The following is a 19,923-nucleotide window of genomic DNA, read 5'->3' as shown; positions in this document are numbered from 1 at the left end:
GTAACCTGTCCTTTAGCTCGCACCACGTTGAGAAGTCTGTGCATCTATATCTGTCTGTGGAGTGAAACTTTGGAATAGCTTTAAACCAGAAGATATTAAAGAGAGTAAAAAATGTTGCCCATTTAAAAACAATGTTTAAAAATAATATTCTTGAAAAGTACAGAAGTGAAAATGTTGAGAGCAACAAAGGGAAATACAGTAATTAACTTCATTTTGCAACAAACATGAAGTTTTGGACTGTTTCTTAGCGTATAGGATTGATGTGGGTTGTGTAATGTAACCTAGGAAATGTCGACCTGTTTTGTTTTTGAGTTGTGAGGGTTTGTGGATATAGGATGGTCGATGGGGGACGTACTGTGTAGGTATATCCCAGATAGCAAAAACCTTTTGGCATCCTTTTGGCCCAAATCTGGCTGGTCATTTTGGCAAGATTATGGCCAGGCTTTCGGGCCCTAAATGGCCCAAAATAGGCAAGCCAAAAACAAACCAAAAGGAGGCCAAAACTCACCCAAAACTAATTGTGGCCTTCCAAAATACAGCCATAACTGCCCCAAAAGAGCCCCAAATCCCCAAAATCCAGCCAAAAAGTAGCCAAAACCGACCCAAAGAAAGCCCAAAAAGTAGCCAAAAGTGACCCAAAGAGAGGCCAAAACGCACCCAAAACTAATTGTGGCCCTCCAAAATACAGCCATAACTGCCCCAAAAGAGCCCCAAATCCCCAAAATCCAACCAAAAAGCAGCCAAAACTGACCCAAAGGGAGGCCAAAACTCACCCAAAACTAATTGTGGCCTTCCAAAATATAGCCATAACTGTCCCAAAAGCCCAAATTTACCTTGCTGTGTGTCTATGTGTATTGAAAAAAAACAATAGGAAGATTAATATTATTTCATCATCTTTTTATTTTTGAATTTACTGTTGACTGACTCCAGGCTGGCAGGTTGCAGGTCCCCAGCCCAGTAAAACCATCACTGGTCTGTGCTATGCTTGCATCTGTGGTGGTAGAGCAGATGGGGTTTCTTCGTGTGGCATCTAAAGTGATACAGACAAAGAGAAAACAAACTTAACTTATTACTTCTACTGTAGCCTAAGAATGCTTTATTAAAGGCTTTATACAGTTATAAAACTCACCCACTTTAAGTTGTAACTTTTCCATTCATCCCTCGTCAGGTGTCCTTTTCTGTCTGGTCCTTTGGCTTTAAAATGCCCAATAGAGCTCCGGGAGCTGACGTCACGCTGACGTCACGCAGCCCCGAAACTGACAGCGACGCCATTTTGGCAGGAATCTGAAGATTTTCGTAGAGTAGATACAGGGGAGAGCCGGGTGCGGAACGAGAGTAACAAAGTGATTTTCTCCGAGCCCATACAAGTCTTACATGTCTAACTTTGTCAGCATGTAGTATGACCTAACAGAACTGCAAAACATATTGAGGATACGTCTTACTTTGACCGAGTTACGTTCAAGAACCAGCCGTTTTCAGTGACAGAAAAAATTCACTCCGGCGTAATTTTTTTGGATCGATCAGCTGTGTTTACCGTTTCAGGTGTCATAGTTATGATGGTTAGACCATAGACTGTGGGTTAGACGGATACATTAGTCCTCAAACACACCCTAAAGCTTGACATGTCAGGGTTTTTCAGTATAGAAGCAACTAGGTTTAAGTGTCGGGAGTCACTGTGGGGAGTAACAGCTGTCATTTCATCCCTCTGCACATTGACAGTCTGCCTGTCACTCTGTCGGTACTGCGATCACACTGTGTGTTACAGGATTAATTAAAACACACAACGTAACGTAAACAATGTGACTGTACATGTAGATAGTGCGGGAGGAGGGCAGACGTGGATCGGTGGACCAGGAGAACAGCTGCATAACATTTTGGCAGTAAAATGGAAGATTTTAAGCCGTCTGTTCACATGATCTCACTTTAATTCCAACACATTGGACTTAATATATATAAAAACTAAAAAGATTAAATATTACCGACCCTTATAATGCCCCTGGGGTGCTTTTCAAAAGTATCTCCGGCCGCCGGCGGACGTCCCAGACCTGCAGTATCCGGACACAGCTAAGTTAGGCTACCTGATCAACTTTGCATAGCGCTGCTCTAAAAGCATACAGAAGCCTGGAGGGTTACACATGGACACAGTCTGGCTTTGTGATGAACGTCCAGCTGTGGAATCTACCAGCATAACCTGCTGTATCCTCACTAGAAGGGTAAGTGTCGTATCATCCCAGTTAATGCAGTGTAGCATGGCTAACGTTAGCTCGTAGCTGTCCGGGGTGGGTCAGCTTGGAAAGGCTGGAGGCGAAGGAGACTCACAGCTTATATGTGTTTGCCTCTTTCTTTTCTTTTTGTCACCGTCTTTCCTGCTTGTGTCATTTTGTGGAGCACAAAGAGCATAAAGCCGGCTTTTGTATGCTTGTAGAGTAGTTGATCAGGTAGCTGTGTCCAGATACTGCAGGTCTAGGACGTCCTGTTCGGCGAAAATATTTTTGAAAAGCACCCCGGGGGCATTATAAGGGTCGGTAATATTTAATCCATTTAGTTTTTTTTATATTAAGTCCAATGTGTTGGAATTAAAGTGAGATCATGTGAACTCAGACGGCTTCGGCGCTTACAGTCAATGCTTCGGAGCTGGTCAGTTTCCTGCCAAAATGGCCGCTCGAACGCTGGAGGTCACGTGGGGTCCGGAGCTCTATACCGTAACCTTCAAAGTGGCAGGCCCAGAAGGTCCAAGAGAGATGACCTGAAAATATTGAGAGAATTACCTACATTGATTTTCAAATCAACTAGCCCACCATTACATTGCCCTACTCTAATAAAATCAAAGGCAGCTCACCAAATCCTTTTAAATTTCAGGAAGAGGCTGGGTTTCCTTCCAGGGCCATCATTTGCTCAGTGTTCTGCAGAGGAAAATAGGATGTAAAAAAGTATGCATATTATGCTTATAACTGAAAAGCAACGAAGCAATTAAATCACAGATAATTAGATTTCTCCCCACATATGGCAGAGAATAAAGTGGGTTTAATATAACAAAACGTTTCACAGCAGTAGGCCTTTTCAGTCCAAATTGGTGGCAGCACTATCACAACACCACCTAGTGGCAGTTAGAGCTTCTTGCTATACTCTTTGGCTTAAGTTTGGAGTTTTCTTTGTGTTTTCCTGCCTGGCAGCTCACTAGATTATTGCTAAAAAGCACAGCAACATGAGCAATGCTTTTTTGGTGGATACTTTCAACGCTAAATGGTAGGCTAGGCTATGACCTGCAACCTGCTAAATGGTAGGCTATGCTGCTTTCAGCAGATATTCACTGTAGGCTAAAGGAATGACTGATTGTTGCTAGCTAAGTTAGCTACTATCTGTGCAAAGTGTAGTCACCAATTACATTAATTACATTAAACTATCTCATATACTCACTGCCAGTGTACTGTATCTATTAAGTTCTCTGTGCATGTCATTGATGTAGTTAAATTGAATGAGCTGGCTGTGCCTGTTTGCTACGAGTTAGCTCATAGCTCACAGCAGTTTTGCCATCGAAATAGGAAAAATTAACATAACTGTGCAGAAAACGTAAACCTTATCGGGTATTTAAACAAGGCAATGATAGAAAATCAGATTTTACTAAATTTAAATGTCTATAATATCATGTACATACCTCCGTGTTGATCAGCTTGAGAAAATGAAGTAGGAGGGCTGTCGTCAGTTGAAACTGTGTACAAATTCCCGCCGTTTGCTTGGTCTTTTGGCTATCCTTTGGCTTTACAAACACATGCCAAAACAAACCATCGGACGTTGCCGCCCTTTGCCCAATCTTCTGGCTTGCCATAAACATGCCATACCACCCCCTCTACTTGATCCCGCCTTTTGCCTCATCTTCTGGCTTGCCATAAACATGCCATACCAACCCCTCTACTTGATCCCGCCTTTTGCTTCATCTTTTGGCTTGCCATAAACGTGCCATACCACCCTTCTATATTATCCCGCCCTTTGCCCAATGTCTTGGTTAACCAGATATATGCCATAACTCAGCCATATATTGCTGGCACCAATTTTGTCTATTAAGGCTAACCAAAACCATACCACATTTGAGCCAAAGGGCTTTCACAAAGCCAAAAGAAAGCCAAAAATGCCAAAAGGATGCCAGAATACAGCCAAAACATTTGCTATCTGGGATGTGTATGTATGTGTGTGTGTGTGTGTGTGTGTGTGTGTGTGTGTATGTATATGAGCCATTCTGATCAGACTGCTTATGGTTTTTATAATGAAATGAGAAACGAGGTGCAGCAGCTATTAGCTTTGCTGCAGCCGCAACCCCTTTACGACCAGCTATATAGTATTTGTTACTACCTTGAATTTGTTTTGTTGAAATTTTGATGCTGTGATCGAAATAAACACCCATTCATTCATTCATTCAACCAATCTGATAATCAATTAAACGTAATTTCAAGTGAAGACAGTGAACGCCATATCAGATATCCCGTTTGTTTCCTACTTATATTTATTTATTTTATTTATCCAGGTGAAATGTTTGAGAACAACTCATCATTTAGGTTTAAACATGAGCTGATTGTTGTAAGTTTAAAATGTTTTGGGGCTCTTGTTTGTTTGATTGTAACAGATTCGACATTTGAACGCATCACTCACTCTCTGAAAGGCGTTTTCATGAAAGTAGTGCGGGAAACAGGGTGTGTGTGTGTTATTTTATCTCTTATGATAAATATCTACTGGTGTGTTTGTTGTTTTCACTCAGACAGTGACACATTCACGGCCTCTCCCTCCCTCCTGCTCCGCCGGTGTCTAGTTTTCCGGGGTGTGTTTGAACGCACCATGCACCAGCTCAGCTCTTTTTTTCCTCCTTTTATTCCCATAAACCGGTTTTGTTTTGGTTGTCGTTGCTCCGACGCTCCCCTGAGACCGTGAACGCAGCACAGTAGAGACCACGTGTTCCCTGTCCCCTGCTCTCTGATTGGCTGCTGGGCTCGGCTCGGGCTCAGCTGCTCTGTGATTGGCTGCTGGTTCTCAGCTCGGATCAGCTGCTCCGTCTCTGCGGGTCTCAGTGCCGAGCAGCTGGAGGCAGCGTAGCCGGGATTCAGCGCCTCTTCCCCGGCTTCTCTCCGCGCCTCTCCCCGGCAGCTCGTCGGCCTGCAGCCCGCAGCTCGGTCTGTCTGTCGGTCTGGCTGCTTCTCACCTGGTTTATTTAACTTCTACACGGGTTTTTCAGGGATGCGAAAGCGGAATAACTCGGTGACCGCGGAGCCTGACACCGGCACCGGAACCACCGGGACCACCGGGACCACCGGGACTCTGCTGGACAGCGATCCGGACCTGAAGCAGCGGGCAGCGGCAGCCGGCGGCCGCCAGGGCCCGGAGGAGGAGCGGAGCATGGACCGCAAACCGTTCAGGAGGTAAGACCCAGACCCAGACCCAGACCCAGACCCAGAACCAGGTGAGACAGCACCGGGACCGGGAGGCAGAGCACTGCAAAAAACTCTAAATCTCTCCAAGAATATTCTATAGTCTTATTTCTCATCAAAATGTTTCATTTCTAGTCAAAACTAATCTCTTTCCACTTAAAATAAGACTCATCACCTAAAAATTGACTTGTTTTTAGATCATTTTCACTATTGTTTCAAACTTTTTTTTATTTATTTAACCTTTATTAAACCAGGCAGAATCAATTAAGAACAAGTTCTTAAACACATTTTCACTTGAAATAAGTAGAAAAATCTGCCAGTGAAAGCAAGTTTTTTTGTGTGCTTGTAATAAGAAAGAAAAACTTGCTCCACTATCAGATTTTTCTACTTATTTCAAGTGAAAATCTGCTTGAAAGAAGTAAAAAGTGTCTAAAAACAAGCTGCTTTTTATGTGATGAGTCTGATTTTAAGTAGAATGAGGTTTGTTTTGACTAGAAATGAGACAAATATTCTTGGTGAGAGTTTGAGTTTTTGCAGTGAGAGAGAGAGAGATGGAAACATGTTAAACCGAGACAAGAGAATAAAACAAGAGTTTGAAGAGATGAAGAGGAGAAATTAACTTTATACACACACACACACACACACACACACACTGGATTCAGGTTCATAACAAACATCAATATCGATCAATAACAAAACAAAGTTAAAAATCAAATTCAGTTTAAAATCAAAGAAAAAAACTAAAGAATGAAATATAAAATCAAGACCTTTCAAAATAAAAGCAGAGCCTCCTTATATGAAACCAGTCCTGTGTAACTCTGAGTCCAGATCGATCAGAAACTGAAGGTATTGATGAGTCGTCTGAGTTCAGGTGGAACCAGTCTGAACCGGTCTGACTGGTCTCTCCGGTCTGACCTCGGTGACCTCTGACCTCTGACCTCTGTTGAGGTTTTCAAAATAAAGCGCGTCGTGATGAGGCTCAGGATCAATAATGAAGAGAAGTGAAGAGTCAGTGAAGGCAGCAGCAGAGGTCACATGACCCTCGTCTGCTGCCGTAGTTAATCTGTCAGTCAGGTGGAGCGGCGGCTAATCCTCATCACACCGCGCGCGCGTGTGTGTGTGTGTGTGTGTGTGTGTGTGTGTGTGTGTGTGTGTGTTACATCACCTGTGTGACCTTTACACACACCTGACTCCATCTTTAAACAGAGAGGTGAAGAAGAGGAGGAGGGGGGGTAGAGACCCAGATATAGAAACAAAACATCTGGAAGAAAGAAAGAAAGTGAAACATCTGGACTGATGAAGAAAAGATGAGTCGGCAGAAAAACTGCTGAATCAGCAGGAAGCCGACGTGACCTCGTTTAGAGAGGTCACGGATAAAAATAGGTCAACGAGGAGGAAGAGGAGGAGGAAGAGGAGAGGAAGAGGAGAGGAGAAGGAGAGGAAGAGGAGGATAGAAATAGAAGAAGAGGAGGAGGAGAGAAAGAGAAGAGGAGGAGGTGAGGGAGGAGAGGAGAGAAAGAGAAGAGGAGGATGAGAGAAAGAGAAGAGGAGGAGGAGGTGAGGGAGGGAGAAGAGGAGGAGGGAGAGGAGAGGAGGAGAAGAAGGAGAGGAAGAGGAGGATAAAAATAGAAGAGGAGGAGGAGGAGAGAAAGAGAAGAGGAGGAGGAGAGGAGGAGGAGAAGAGGAGGAGGAAGAGGAGAGAAAGAGAAGAGGAGGAGGTGAGGGAGGAGAGGGAGAGGAAGAGGAGAGGAAGAGGAGGAGGAGAAGGAGAGGAGAGAAAGAAGAGGAGGAGAAGAAGGAGAGGAAGAGGAGGAGAGAAGGAGAAATAAGAGGAGGAAGAGAGGAGGAAGGAGGAGAGAAGGAGAAGAGGAGGAGAGAAAGAGAAAAGGAAGGAGGAGAGAAGGAGGAGAGAAAGAGGAAGAGGAGGAGGAGAGAAAGAGAAGAGGAGGAGGTGAGGGAGGAGAGGAGAGGAAGAGGAGGAGGAGAGGAGAGAAAGTGAAGAGGAGGATGAGAGAAAGAGAAGAGGAGGAGGAGGTGAGGGAGGGAGAAGAGGAGGAGGGAGAGGAGAGGAGAGGAGAGGAGGAGAAGAAGGAGAGGAAGAGGAGAATAAAAATAGAAGAAGAGGAAGAGGAGAGAAAGAGAAGAGGAGGAGGAGAGGAGAGGAGGAGGAGAGGAGAAGGAGAGGAGAGAAGAAGAGGAGGAGGAGAAGGAGAGAAATAGAAGAAGAGGAGGAGGAGAGGAAGAGGAGAGGAAGAGGAGGATAGAAATAGAAGAAGAGGAGGAGGAGAGGAAGAGGAGGGAGGAGGAAAAGAGAAGGAGAGAAGGAGAGGAAGAGGAGGATAGAAATAGAAGAAGAGGAGGAGGAGAGGAAGAGGAGGAGAGAAGAGGAGGGAGGAGGAAAAGAGAAGGAGGAGAGGAAGAGTAGTTCTGGTTCTTGGTTCTCAGTTAAAGTTTCAGATGTGTGTGTGAAAACAGGAAGTGTGTGTGTGTGTGTGTGTGTGTGTGTGTGTGTGTGTGTGTGTGTGTGTGTGTGTGTGTGTGTGTGTGTGTGTGTGTGTGTGTGTGTGTGTGTGTGTGTGTGTGTGTGTGTGTCATCACTTCTCTGCAGCGACACAGGAAGTCTGGTCTGAGTTTGACAGAGTCAGCGTCTGTGACATCACATGACCACGTGACCTCACAGCTCTGTGTGTGTGTGTGTGTGTGTGTGTGTGTGTGTGTGTGTGTGTGTGTGTGTGTCTCTGCTCGGAGCTGGAGGCTTTTAATTTGAAAGTCCTGACTCATCACTTCTTCTTCCTGAGTGTTTTTTTTATCGTCGTACAAACCAGAGAAGAGCTGAGACAGAACCCGTAGTAACCGTCTCTACGGTAACCAGTCGGTCGTCTGACTCCGCCCACACGCCGCCGAGGCAGCTGTCAATCAAACAGGCCCCGCCCCCTCGGCCTCGTAACCATGTAAACAGATCTGTGATACCATGTAAACTGATCAGGGTCAGTGAAAGTGTGTGTGTGTGTGTGTATAGTATAATAGTAAATAAATTCAGTTAAAGGTATAGTACGTAGGAATTCCCCCCATCTAGCAGTGCGGTTGCATATCTGAACGTATTCAATTGACCTCTGGCTAAGCCCCGCCCCCTCCACTCACTGGGACAAACAGTCAACATTGGGTGACAGTTGCTATGGCAACAGCTGTCACAGTAGGAGACATTTCACAGGAGACAGAAAGATTAAATATCATCTGGAAGTCACCAAAACTTCACTTAGCTTTACTGCTATGGCTGTCGATAGCAACGGGCTAATTTCTGTTAGCCTGTCTATGGAGTTTTACATTATACGTTAGCATTAAGCTAGTGGACTTTATGCTTAGTTGTGATACTGGCTAACATCTAAACATCTCTGACAATATGTTGCCTCAAATACGTTGTTGGCTTAACTTAGAACAGATGTAGACATCCTTGTTAAGTTTATCCAGGTTTAGTTGGTGTTGTGGTCTACTGCATAACTTTATCCAGAGCAGACACTTCTCTCGGTTGAGATGTGGCTTAGGAAAAGGTTAAAAAAAAAAATCCCCCCGTGGCCCCTCAGGATACCTAGTGTCAGAGTTGCATGTACCCCATGAACACCGTTTGACCATTTTAAACTTAAAATGTCAAGAAAAAACATATAAAAACTAATGAAAACTGACTAACTGCAATGCATTTCAATGGACGTGGAAGCAGAGAATGTCCCAGTGTATGGGCTAGCTATGAGCACTGTGACTGGCTCATCGTGTTTGGGGGCGTGGCTTAGCCATAGGTCAATTCAATTCAATATCTTTATTGTCCACAATGTGGAAATGTGTCTTTGGCTTCACCACTTACAATACACATAAAACCACATAAAATACAATACAATAACACACAATAATATTCTTGATGTTGCATTCAGGTGAAATGGGGCAGACGTCAGACAGACAACAGACGCTGCATGTAACAGGATAAACAAGTGGTCTGACAACATGTTGTCATGGTGATGTGGTATTACAACATGTTGTCATGGTGATGTGGTATTGTTTTACCGTCTTTCTCTGGTGGAGTAAAGTGACATCCGGTTGGTTTGCCGACGGCCGTCTGCCTGACTGCACCTGAATGCAACACCAGTGCCTCCGTCCTTCCTCACACTACACAGTGGTGACAGTTTTAACAGGCCGTTTCCGTGGTTACCTACGGTCACGATGCAACATGGCCGCCTCGGTTCGGTGCGTCGCCCACTTCTGTATTTGTAACGACTTGTAACAACTCATTCTAAGGAACCAGAAAGCTTCATCTGGATGCAGCTGAGATTCACCTTCAGTCAAATACGCATTTATGAAAGACAGGTTTGATTTTTGATCATAAGAAGACAAATAAGTTACATACTGGGGCTTTAAAGGGAGAGTCTGGAGTTTTGTTTGTTCGTCTCGGGCTAAGCTGTGTAGCCTCCTGCCCCCAGACAGCAGCGGCTGTCATGACAACAAAGGAAAGGAAATACAGTCTGAGTGAAGCTCTGGAGCCGTGGGCCGATAGCCGACCGTCACCGACACCGGGAGCCTCCGGTGTTATGTTGTTATGTCGTTGTGGTGAGCTGGGAAGACGGTGTTAGCGGCGGATGCTAACTGCTAGCGCTAGCCGAGGTTAGCATCGAGCTAACTCACTACAACGGCCCTAATAGGACGAATCTCCTTGTTGTTTACAACTACTTCCTGGTAGAAAACCAGCATGAGAACAATAGTGACGGACGAGAGTTTCACTATATTTATCTCATTTCTCATGTCACTATATCACCGTTTAGACTAATCTGATGTTTGTAAAGTCTATAAAACCAATGATTGGACAAACATTACTATTTATGTGTGCACATTTTTGTAATTAGTCATGGTTATCATAGATTAGCCGGGCTAACGGTTAGCTACCTGTTTAACTTTAATAACTCAGTGACTCAATAAACGCTCCATGAAAAAGTATTTTCTCCAGCGGATATCTGAGTTCCAACATGACTGAGCTAACTGGAGTAGTTTCATGTCGTGTCCCACAACGGGAGGGTTTTAACAGCTGACGTCCTGCTGTTAGCTTAGCTACCGCTGTTAGCTTAGCTACCGTTAGCTGTCCCTGTCAGCTGAGCCAGAGCCACTGATGCTTTCTAGACACTGTGATTCCCCCAAACTGAATAAATACAACACATAGCAACACAAAACACACACACAGAAATAGTAATGTTTCTTCAATCATTTCAGATTTGTCTAAACGGTGATAGGGCCTGAAAAATATGATATATAGCTAAACTCTCGTTCGTTACTATTGATCTCATTCAAATTACAGCTGGTTTTCTACCAGGAAGTAGAATGTAAACAACAAGGAGATTCGGTCTATACCTGTTACCAGTGGAGACTTTAGTTGTCGGTGACGGTGGGGAATCGGTCCGCGGCTCCAGCGCTTCACTCAGACTGGATTTATTTTACTTTGTTGTCATGACAACTGCTGCTGCTGAGAGAGAGAGAGAGAGAGAGAGAGAGAGAGAGAGAGACGTGCTAGCTGCTAGCACTCGTTAGCATCAGAGACAGCTAGTGCAACTAGCTAGCAGCCCTGAGCCTCGTAGCTTCACCTGAGCTCCGTGATTGGCTGGAGAGAAAACACAGACTCTCTCACCATAGAGAGTGTCTACGCTCTCTGGTGACTCTCTCTACTCTCCACCCAGAAACGTCCACGTGCAACAAAACCTGAACAAAACAGAGCCAAAGACCAAAATACAGGCAGACACAGCCCCCACCACACAGGACTAGAAGCCCAGAGGTGATGAAATCTAGTGTTTATTTTTGGACAAAAAACTCCAGACTCAACCTTTAACTCAATACAACAAAATAATATAAAGATTCAGTCAATAAAATAAAAATAAAATAAAATAGAAATAATCAATACATGGATCAATAGTGATACTGATCAGTTGTAGACGATGGCTTTGTCTCTGCTCACTGACACACACACACACACACACACACACACACACACACACACACACACACACACACACACACACTGCGGTGGCTTCACCTCTGTGTGACCTTGAGGTTGCAGCACGACAGCAGCTAATAATACACACACACACACACACACACACACACACTAATCTCCAGGAAGTTCATGTCTCTCTCTCTCTCTCTCTCTCTCTCTCCTGCGGCTCCAGTTTCTGCCTCAGTCTTTTATTTTGAAAAGCCCAGTAGAACAGGAAGTGTACTAGAAACGTTAATCAGGCTAAAACCTGGTTCTGACCCGGTTCCAGGTCTCTGAGTCTGTTCACGTGAATAATTCAGACCCCCGATCCTGTAACAGCAGCCGAGTCACCGGAGCCCACACACACACACACACACACACACACACACACACACACACTCTGGTCTAAACCTGCCGTGACCTCTGGCTCCTCTCCTGGTGGATGTTGAGTGAAACAGGTTCTGGTCCAGACGGGTCGGGGTTGTTGTTAGAGATTTAGAGTTACAGATTTTCTTGGTGCGATTAAAAATAATTCTGAAATAATTCTGATTATTTAAGCAATATCACAGTAGAGGGAGTGCTGTTGTACTGTATATCAGCACGGCTGTGATTGGGTCAGATAATCCCACCGTGCTGATATAACGTTACAGTACAACAGCACGACCTCAGTGTGATATTGCTTTTATACAACAGTGCTACGAGCGCATTTTAGAACAGTAATAAACTACAAGAGATTATGATTTGTTTGTTTATTTAATCATTTATTCGGCTCCGCCAACAGAAATAGTTCCGCAACTGAAGGGAGACAAGGCTGTTGCCAGGCAACACATAAATAGTTCATACTAGAGCACTGGAAAAGAGAGTAGCGACACCACCATAGACTCCCGTGGTCACTTTATTCTCCCCCTAGTGGCAGGATGTGGGTGTTGCAAATCCGCCCAAGAAACCCATTCACTCCAATGTATGTGTGTTGCTAACTTGCTTGTAAATTGATTAAAACTGCCGTGTTTTTGCTTTTAGGTGCCTTGGTCATATTAAGTTATGCTTATAATTTATTTATTTCAAAATTTGAATTGAACAACTGTTTTTTTTTTTTATAAACATAGATATAACACACAAAATAAAAGATGACAACACTTAAAAACCATTACAAAATGTGACAAAATCAAACCCAAAACGTATTATGTTAAGTTTTTCCTCCAATTTTGATTAAAAAAATGATAATTAATAAAAACACACGGAGCTGTTTACAGTACTACCGGTCACACAGCGGACAAACACAGAAGTGGACGAGCGGACGCTTTACCGTTGCTAAGCAACCACCAGCTGTCAAAATAAATAACATAAAAAACCTCGCATGGAAATAAAATAAAAGCCAGCAGCACAATAACTTGCTTGACCAAACAAACAAACTAAAGAAAACACAGGCTTAAGTGGCGAACAGTTAGCTAACACAGTTGAATTTAGCGCGCAAACTGGTATGACACTTTAGTGGACTTATCTTTATCATTTAAAACAGCAAGCATTCGTGACACAACAATTAATGGCCACTATATGTTAATATTTATCTGTAAAAGGGTCCACGATGATGCTATTAACGTGGGTGATCTATAAATGTCCTTAAATTATTGAAAATACCGCACTTACTCATTCACCAACACTGCAGAGATGCAGCTCTTGGGCGCATTTGCAAAACCCATATCCACCACCAGGGGGCGTTTCCACTGGACCAATGCTGTCGCTACTCTCTTTTCCAGTGCTCTAGTTCATACTAGCTTGTTGCTACTAGCTACAAGCTTTTCCACCGAGCTGCTTCCAGTGCTGGTTCTGGTTCTGAGCCCGTGTCTGATGATCAGCACCGCAGCAACAGGACCAGCGTGAAGACACAGAGACGTTATCGATACCGTATTACTTATTAATCTGTTTATTTATTTATTTATTTAATGGTTTATTTGGAATGGGACCTCACATATTCATGAACATACAAAAAAAAAACTATTAATTGCTGTAAATATGTCGGATTTAGCTGGAAAGCTAATTTCCATCCGCGGTCCCATGGTACATAATAAAATTACACTCAGACATTTAAACGAGACAATCTGCTATGTAATCAATATAAACACAGTTGAAGCTAAGTAGCTGAGCTACGTGGCTAACAACAGCTAACGCTAATATCAAAACACATCGCCGTCAAAAACGTAGTTGCCCCCGCGGCGATTTTTTTCCAGCCGGGTTTAGTAGAGATTTATCTCCAATTAGACGGTCAAAGAATTTCACCGTGTGCGCAGAGGCTCATGGTAAATGTAGTATGAGAACACTTCGCTTTCCAAAACTCCTCGTTGTCCCTTTAACTTGTCTCCGTGTCTTCAGGTTGGGTCTAGTCCGGTCCGGTCTGATCCAGTCCAGCCTTAACCATAGACTGTAAAGAGAACGGCCGTAGCACCGTGACGTCAGCCATTGGTTTGGGGGAGTCTGTTTTGTGCCGCTACTACGGGGGTTTGAACTGCGCCATGTTGGATTCTACTTGCCATATTTGGAGCGGTGCGGCGGTTGGCCGGCCGAGAAGCGGTCCGCAGCGGTCTCCGGACCTGTCACTCAACGTTTCCGCGCCCTGATTGGCCAGAATTTTAAGCCTAATAACAGTAAAACGGTAGAGTTTTAAAAACTTCACCCCCCTCAGAGTGTGTGCGGGGGTAGAAACTATCGGTTGAGACCAGAAAACATTCTGACACCAGGCTTTTAACATGTTTATTGAGGATGTAAAGTGGGTGATTTTAACATGGGGGTCTATGGGGAATGCTGCTTTCTGACACCAGCCCCCAGAGGAAGAAGAGGGGATTGCAGCTTGTTGAACGTGGAAGTGACTTCACTTCTCAGACCGACAACTGCCCCCTTGGTCTTAACTTGTCTCCGTGTCCTCAGGTTGGGTCTGGTCCGGTCCAATCCAGTCCGGTCCGGTCCGGTCCAGTTTTAACTCCTCCCCCTGTCCTCAGGTTGGGTCTGCTGGGGAAGCTGAAGCGCGTCGTCCTGTGGCTGCTCGTCCTCTACGTCTCCGTCCCCTTCATCATCAAACTCTGTCCGTCCATTCAGGCCAAACTCGTCTTCCTCAACTTCGGTGAGTCTTCGTCATCCTCACTTCCTGCTCAGACTTTCACAATAAAACACTCACCAACCTGAAGCTCCGCCCCCAAACTAACAGAACTAACAAACAAAGACACACCTGTTTCTGCTTTCATTTTGAAAGTAAATCAACACTTCTGATTGGCTGTCTGATTGGCTCTCTGATTGGCTCTCTGGTTGTGAAGGTCTAGATGCAAATTCTTCAGGAGTTTCTTCATTTCTCTTGACTCAAAACTGTTTCACATATTATGGGATGGAGGAAAACACTCAGTGTCTTTAACCCCCAGTGGTACACACAAAAAAATGCTGGGTTATTTCTGTAAACAGACTGTTGGGTTGTTTCATGCTGGGTGAAATGGGTTGTGAGGGTTAAATCCTATCTGAACACCTGGTTGGGTTACTTTGACCCAACTGCTGGGTCGTTCTTCATTTCCCTGCTCCTTGTCAAACGTTCTGGGTCTTTCTGTGAGCAGTTGGACCAGACACAACAGGATTTTCTGGTAGGTTAATAACAATAATAACTTTCCTCTAGTCTTAATAGGTTGTGGTAATAGCATGATCTCATTTCCCATTCTTAGATCAAAGGGGGGGTTTAATGGATTTTATTCTATGACATTTATTAACAGTTATAGATATGATTATCATTATTTATCATATTTATTATTAATATTATCAATTAAAAAAGTAAAAGTAGCAGGGCAATGGGGGAGTAAGGTCTGTCTGCAGCCTGTAGGACACGGCCAAAGGGCCAGACGGCCAGGTGCTGTCACGTGACGACGTAAAGATGGCGGACACGGTAGATTTAGGTGATTTAGATGATAGAGAGAGTAAGTAATGAATGAATGGATTACTATTGAATATTTATTGAATGAACAATTATTTGAACTTTAGTAAACGTTCCGGTACATTTTGGTGATGTAACTTGCCATCGTAATTCTTCTGGGGTTTTTTTTTCGTGGGATAGGTCCGGGAAAGTCCTGTCTTTCCCCCCTCTGATTGGCTAGTAAACTATATGAACAAACTGACAGTTTAAGTGTATATTGATGCCATGGCGAAGCGGTTTGCATTTTCGCCTGTGGTGTGGTGAATCCAAGTTCGATCCCCGCTGGTTTCATATTCCGAAAAAATTTAGTTTTTAAATTTATATTCAAGGTTTCCTACCTGGACTCTCTCTACTTATCTGGCCTGTCTACACTCTACCTGGTCTTTTTACTAAACTTAACCAACTCCTTTCTTCATTGCCTAAACCCAACCAACGGCACAATTACACTTCTCACTCAAACTCAAAATGTAAACTTGGAATATAAATTAAAAAACTAAATTTTTCGGAATGTGAAACCAGCGGGGATCGAACTCGGATTCACCACACCGCAGGCGAAAACACAAACCGCTTCGCCATGGCGTCAGATGGTTCAGAACCAAAACTTTGAGTTTGTGGGTGTGGCAAGTGGAGGGATAAGGTCACGTGACAGCACCTGGCCCTCTGGCCCTCTGGCCGTGTCCTACAGGCTGCAGCCAGACGTTATTCACCACTTTATTTTCCCATGATCCATTGCGTCACACCACCCCGGAAGTCGGTTGTTTACGTAGCAACAGCTAGCGGCTAACGTAGCAACCGGACATCCACAATAGAGGCTGACATTTTATCGGGATTCCCGCGGGATTCGGGAGTCAATTTATTTTGAATCACGTGATCGGGACGTGACGGGAAAAAATGTAAACGGGAGTGAACGGGACCGGGAGTCAAAGCGCGACATTCAAAGAAGCACAAGCCAGGATGGTGCGCTCAAAACGGTCCAAAAGTTTTAAGTGTGTGGACTGATGCACACTGCACACCCTCAGTGATCACTGTCCTGGCTCCGTAGAGGTGTACCTAAATCAACATACCGGTAGGGAAACGTTTTCCGCCAGTCAGACTGACTCAGAGGAGTCAGCTGATGCGGCGGCGGCGTAATCTCCACCTCGCATTAAACAGCTGATGCACACTGCACACCGCACACCCTCAGTGATCACTGTCGTGGCTACGTAGCGGTGTGTAACCTGTGTAAATCAACATACCGGTAGGCAATTAAACGTTTTCCGCCAGTCAGAGGAGTCAGCTGATGCGGCGGCGGCGTAATCTCCACCTCGCATTAAACAGGTGATGCAGACAAGCAAAAAATAAAGAAAGAAATCCACAACTCTTGCGATTGGCTTTATGGTCGTTACAGGCTCCATTCATAAAATCTTTAACTTTCCTTGAGTTGTTTGTGCATCCAACAACAGCACATGTCGTACCGGAGGACATTCTATGAACTTGTAATAATAATAAAAACACTTCTAAGACAGACTACTAGGCTAGCTCCATTCTGCTTGAAGTGAGACAGAAGTGCGAAACCGACTTGTCGGTGAATTGAGTGTCATGGCGACGCCCAGCGGCGTTCTACGGAAAGTGGTGAATAGCAATGGGGCAAGATATAACCCAGCACATGGGTCATTTTAACCCAGCAATAGAGTTACTTTAACTCACTAGTTGGGTCAAATGAACAACCCAGCATTCTGGGTTAAACGGGGGAAACCCAGCACTTGGGTCAAAACAACCCAGCGCGTGTTCTGTCCCTGTTTTGATCAGCAGTTGGGTTCAGGTTGGGTTATTTTTTAACCCAGCAGTTTTTTGTGTGTATGTGGAGTTTGACACCGTCAGGTCTGGAAGTGTGAAACCACCAGTTGAGAACTTTCATTCAAAGCAATCAGAATGTAATGAAATGCAGTTAGTTACATTACTTTGACAGAGTAACTGTAATCCCCCCCCCCCACAGTGAGGATGCCGTACTTCATTGACCTGAAGCGACCTCTGGACCAGGGACTGAACCACACACACAACCTGTACCTGGAGCCCGAGGCCGGACTGAAGATCGGAGTGTGGTGAGACACACACACACACACACACACACTGAGACACACACACACACACACACACACACACACACACACACACTGAGACACACACACACACACACACACACACACATACAGACACACACTGAGGCTATGACATGACAGGTTCAGGTGTCTAGTGGGTAAAAGTGTAAAGCATCAGAGTAATGATGTGTGTGTGTGTGTGTGTGTGTGTGTGTGTGTGTAACTGTGTGTGTGTGTGTGTCTCTGTGTGTGTGTGTGTGTGTGTGTGTTGCAGGCACACGGTCCCTGCTCTCATGTGGAGAGAGGCTCAGGGGAAACAAGGCGACTGGTACGACTCCACCTTTAGCTCCTCCCACCCCGTCATCCTCTATCTCCACGGAAACGCAGGAACCAGGTGACCCCCCCCCCCCTCACCCCCCCCCACACACACACACACACACACACACACACACACACAGACACACACACACACAGGTGTCAGTAACTTGTTGTTGTTGTGTTTGTGTGCAGAGGAGGAGACCACAGAGTTCAGCTGTACAAGGTGAGAACTACACAACACATAAAACCCTTTAAAGGGACAGTTCAACATTTTGTCAGATTGACCCCATCGCCATAATCCAACTCATCAAACTCATCAAATAAACAATCCAACAACTCCACAACGCTCTGGTGGACAAGTTGTGAGCTGCACATTCACCACGCAATGAGATAATAACACAACGTTACCACACAGAGTTGTTTTAGAGGGAAATACAGAGACTGATGATGAAAAACTGTCCCTGAAGGCAACGTGCATCAGTGGTTTTACATGAATTTCCCTCTAAAACAACTCTGTGTGGTAACGTTGTGTTATTATCTCATAGCGTGGTGAATGTGCAGCTCACAACTTGTCCACTAGGGGTGGGAGAAAAAATCAATTCACATAAATATCGCAATATCTTTTTTGACGATTTTTAAATCGATTTTTTGCATGTTGCGATTCTACGATATTGCCGATTCTCTCTATGATTTTTAGTCTTTAGCATTTATAACATTTATCTGCACACAAATACTGTAGGAGACTATAAATTAACATACTCCATTATAAAGTGAACTTAAACCCTTTTCAAAACCTGGACTCTCTGGATGTAAAAAAGGCGAACAAATGCACATTGCACAATATTTAAAAAAAATTTTAAAATAAAAAATAAATCAATTTTTGAAAAAAAAAATCGATTTAAAAATCGTCAAAAATGATATTGCGATATTTATGTGAATCGATTTTTTCTCCCACCCCTAGTGGACAAGTTGTGAGCTGCACATTCACCACGCTATGAGATAATAACACAACGTTACCACACAGAGTTGTTTTAGAGGGAAATTCATGCAAAACCAGCTGATGCACGTTGCCTTCAGGGACAGTTTTTCATCATCTTGGTAACACTTTATAACAAGTACACACACTATTAAACATTAATAAATACTGTATTCATCGTTTATAACACATAAATACTCATTAGTATGTAGTTTATACTAAACATGTTTTACTCATCATTGATAAGTTTACAAGTTTATTTATTTAGAAATGGGACAAAACATATTAATGAACATTTTAAAAGAAAAATGTAAATATGAAAAGAGATTGTAGCTGCACGGCTGATTTCCACCTCGTGTCCCATGGGCCGGTAGTAGCGGTTCTCAAACTTATTCACATCAAGGCCCCTAAACTGACACAAATTAGACCATTAGACCATTAGACCATTAGACCCTCCAGGAGCGGTGATTCCATCATTTTTACCACAGATACAATAATTAGGAGAATAAAATAGTTTAGGCTTAGAAAGGGTTAGGAGTTAGAGTTGTTTTAGAGGGAGATTCATGCAAAACCGCTGATGCACGTTGCCTTCAGGGACAGTTTTTCATCAACAGTCTCTGTGTTTCCCTCTACAACAACTCTGTGTGGTAACGTTGTGTTATTATCTCATAGCGTGGTGAATGTGCAGCTCACAACTTGTCCACCAGAGCGTTATTGTTGAGTTGTTGGATTGTGTATTTGATGAGTTTGATGGAGGGAAACCAACTGAGAAATCCCATAATGAGCCTCCGTAGCGTAGCTCTGAGCAGCTCACGGCTCTGCTCCGCCGTTCTAAAAACAGCTTGCACCGACAATTAAAGGTAACGAACCTACTGCTATGACTATAGGGATTATGGCAATGGGGCCAATTTGATAAAATGTTGAACTATCCCTTTTAACCACAGACCTGATCTGAGGGATTTCACCAGAATCTCATTCAGATTCTGACTTTTAGACCAGGGAACAGGATTTCTTTATACATGACACACGTTTCTTGTGTGTTTGTTGAATCTTGGTTTATTAATTATCATCACCATGACAACTCATTAACCCCCCCTCTACCCCCCCCCCCCCTCTGTCCTCCTTCAGGTCCTCAGTTCGTTAGGTTACCACGTGGTGACGTTCGACTACAGAGGTGAGAGACTGAACCAACT

The 19,923-nt window shown here is 44.0% G+C and overlaps 1 protein-coding gene across 2 annotated transcripts in view; it reads left to right on the top strand.

Annotated features, from left to right (window-relative positions):
• abhd12 (abhydrolase domain containing 12, lysophospholipase) overlaps positions 1–19,923 on the top strand; it is a 29,404-nt gene that overhangs the window by 549 nt on the left and 8,932 nt on the right. Inside the window, exons 2-7 of one of the 2 annotated variants that reach the window (XM_085799160.1) lie at positions 5,222–5,405; positions 14,409–14,530; positions 17,334–17,439; positions 17,711–17,830; positions 17,947–17,977; positions 19,859–19,904. In XM_085799160.1, the coding sequence (XP_085655286.1) occupies positions 5,224–5,405; positions 14,409–14,530; positions 17,334–17,439; positions 17,711–17,830; positions 17,947–17,977; positions 19,859–19,904 (607 nt within the window). In that variant the 5' untranslated portion in view covers positions 5,222–5,223. Of the gene's footprint in view, positions 1–5,095; positions 5,406–14,408; positions 14,531–17,333; positions 17,440–17,710; positions 17,831–17,946; positions 17,978–19,858; positions 19,905–19,923 lie in introns of those variants that run through there. The other variant, XM_085799161.1, reaches the window with a different exon arrangement.

Source organism: Trachurus japonicus, chromosome 15, assembly GCF_045865225.1.
Source record: "Trachurus japonicus isolate A0001 chromosome 15, Traja_1.0".
Classification (NCBI taxonomy): Eukaryota; Metazoa; Chordata; class Actinopteri; order Carangiformes; family Carangidae; genus Trachurus; species Trachurus japonicus.
Note: the sequence above shows the minus strand (reverse complement) of the source record. Positions and strands in the feature narration are given on the sequence as shown.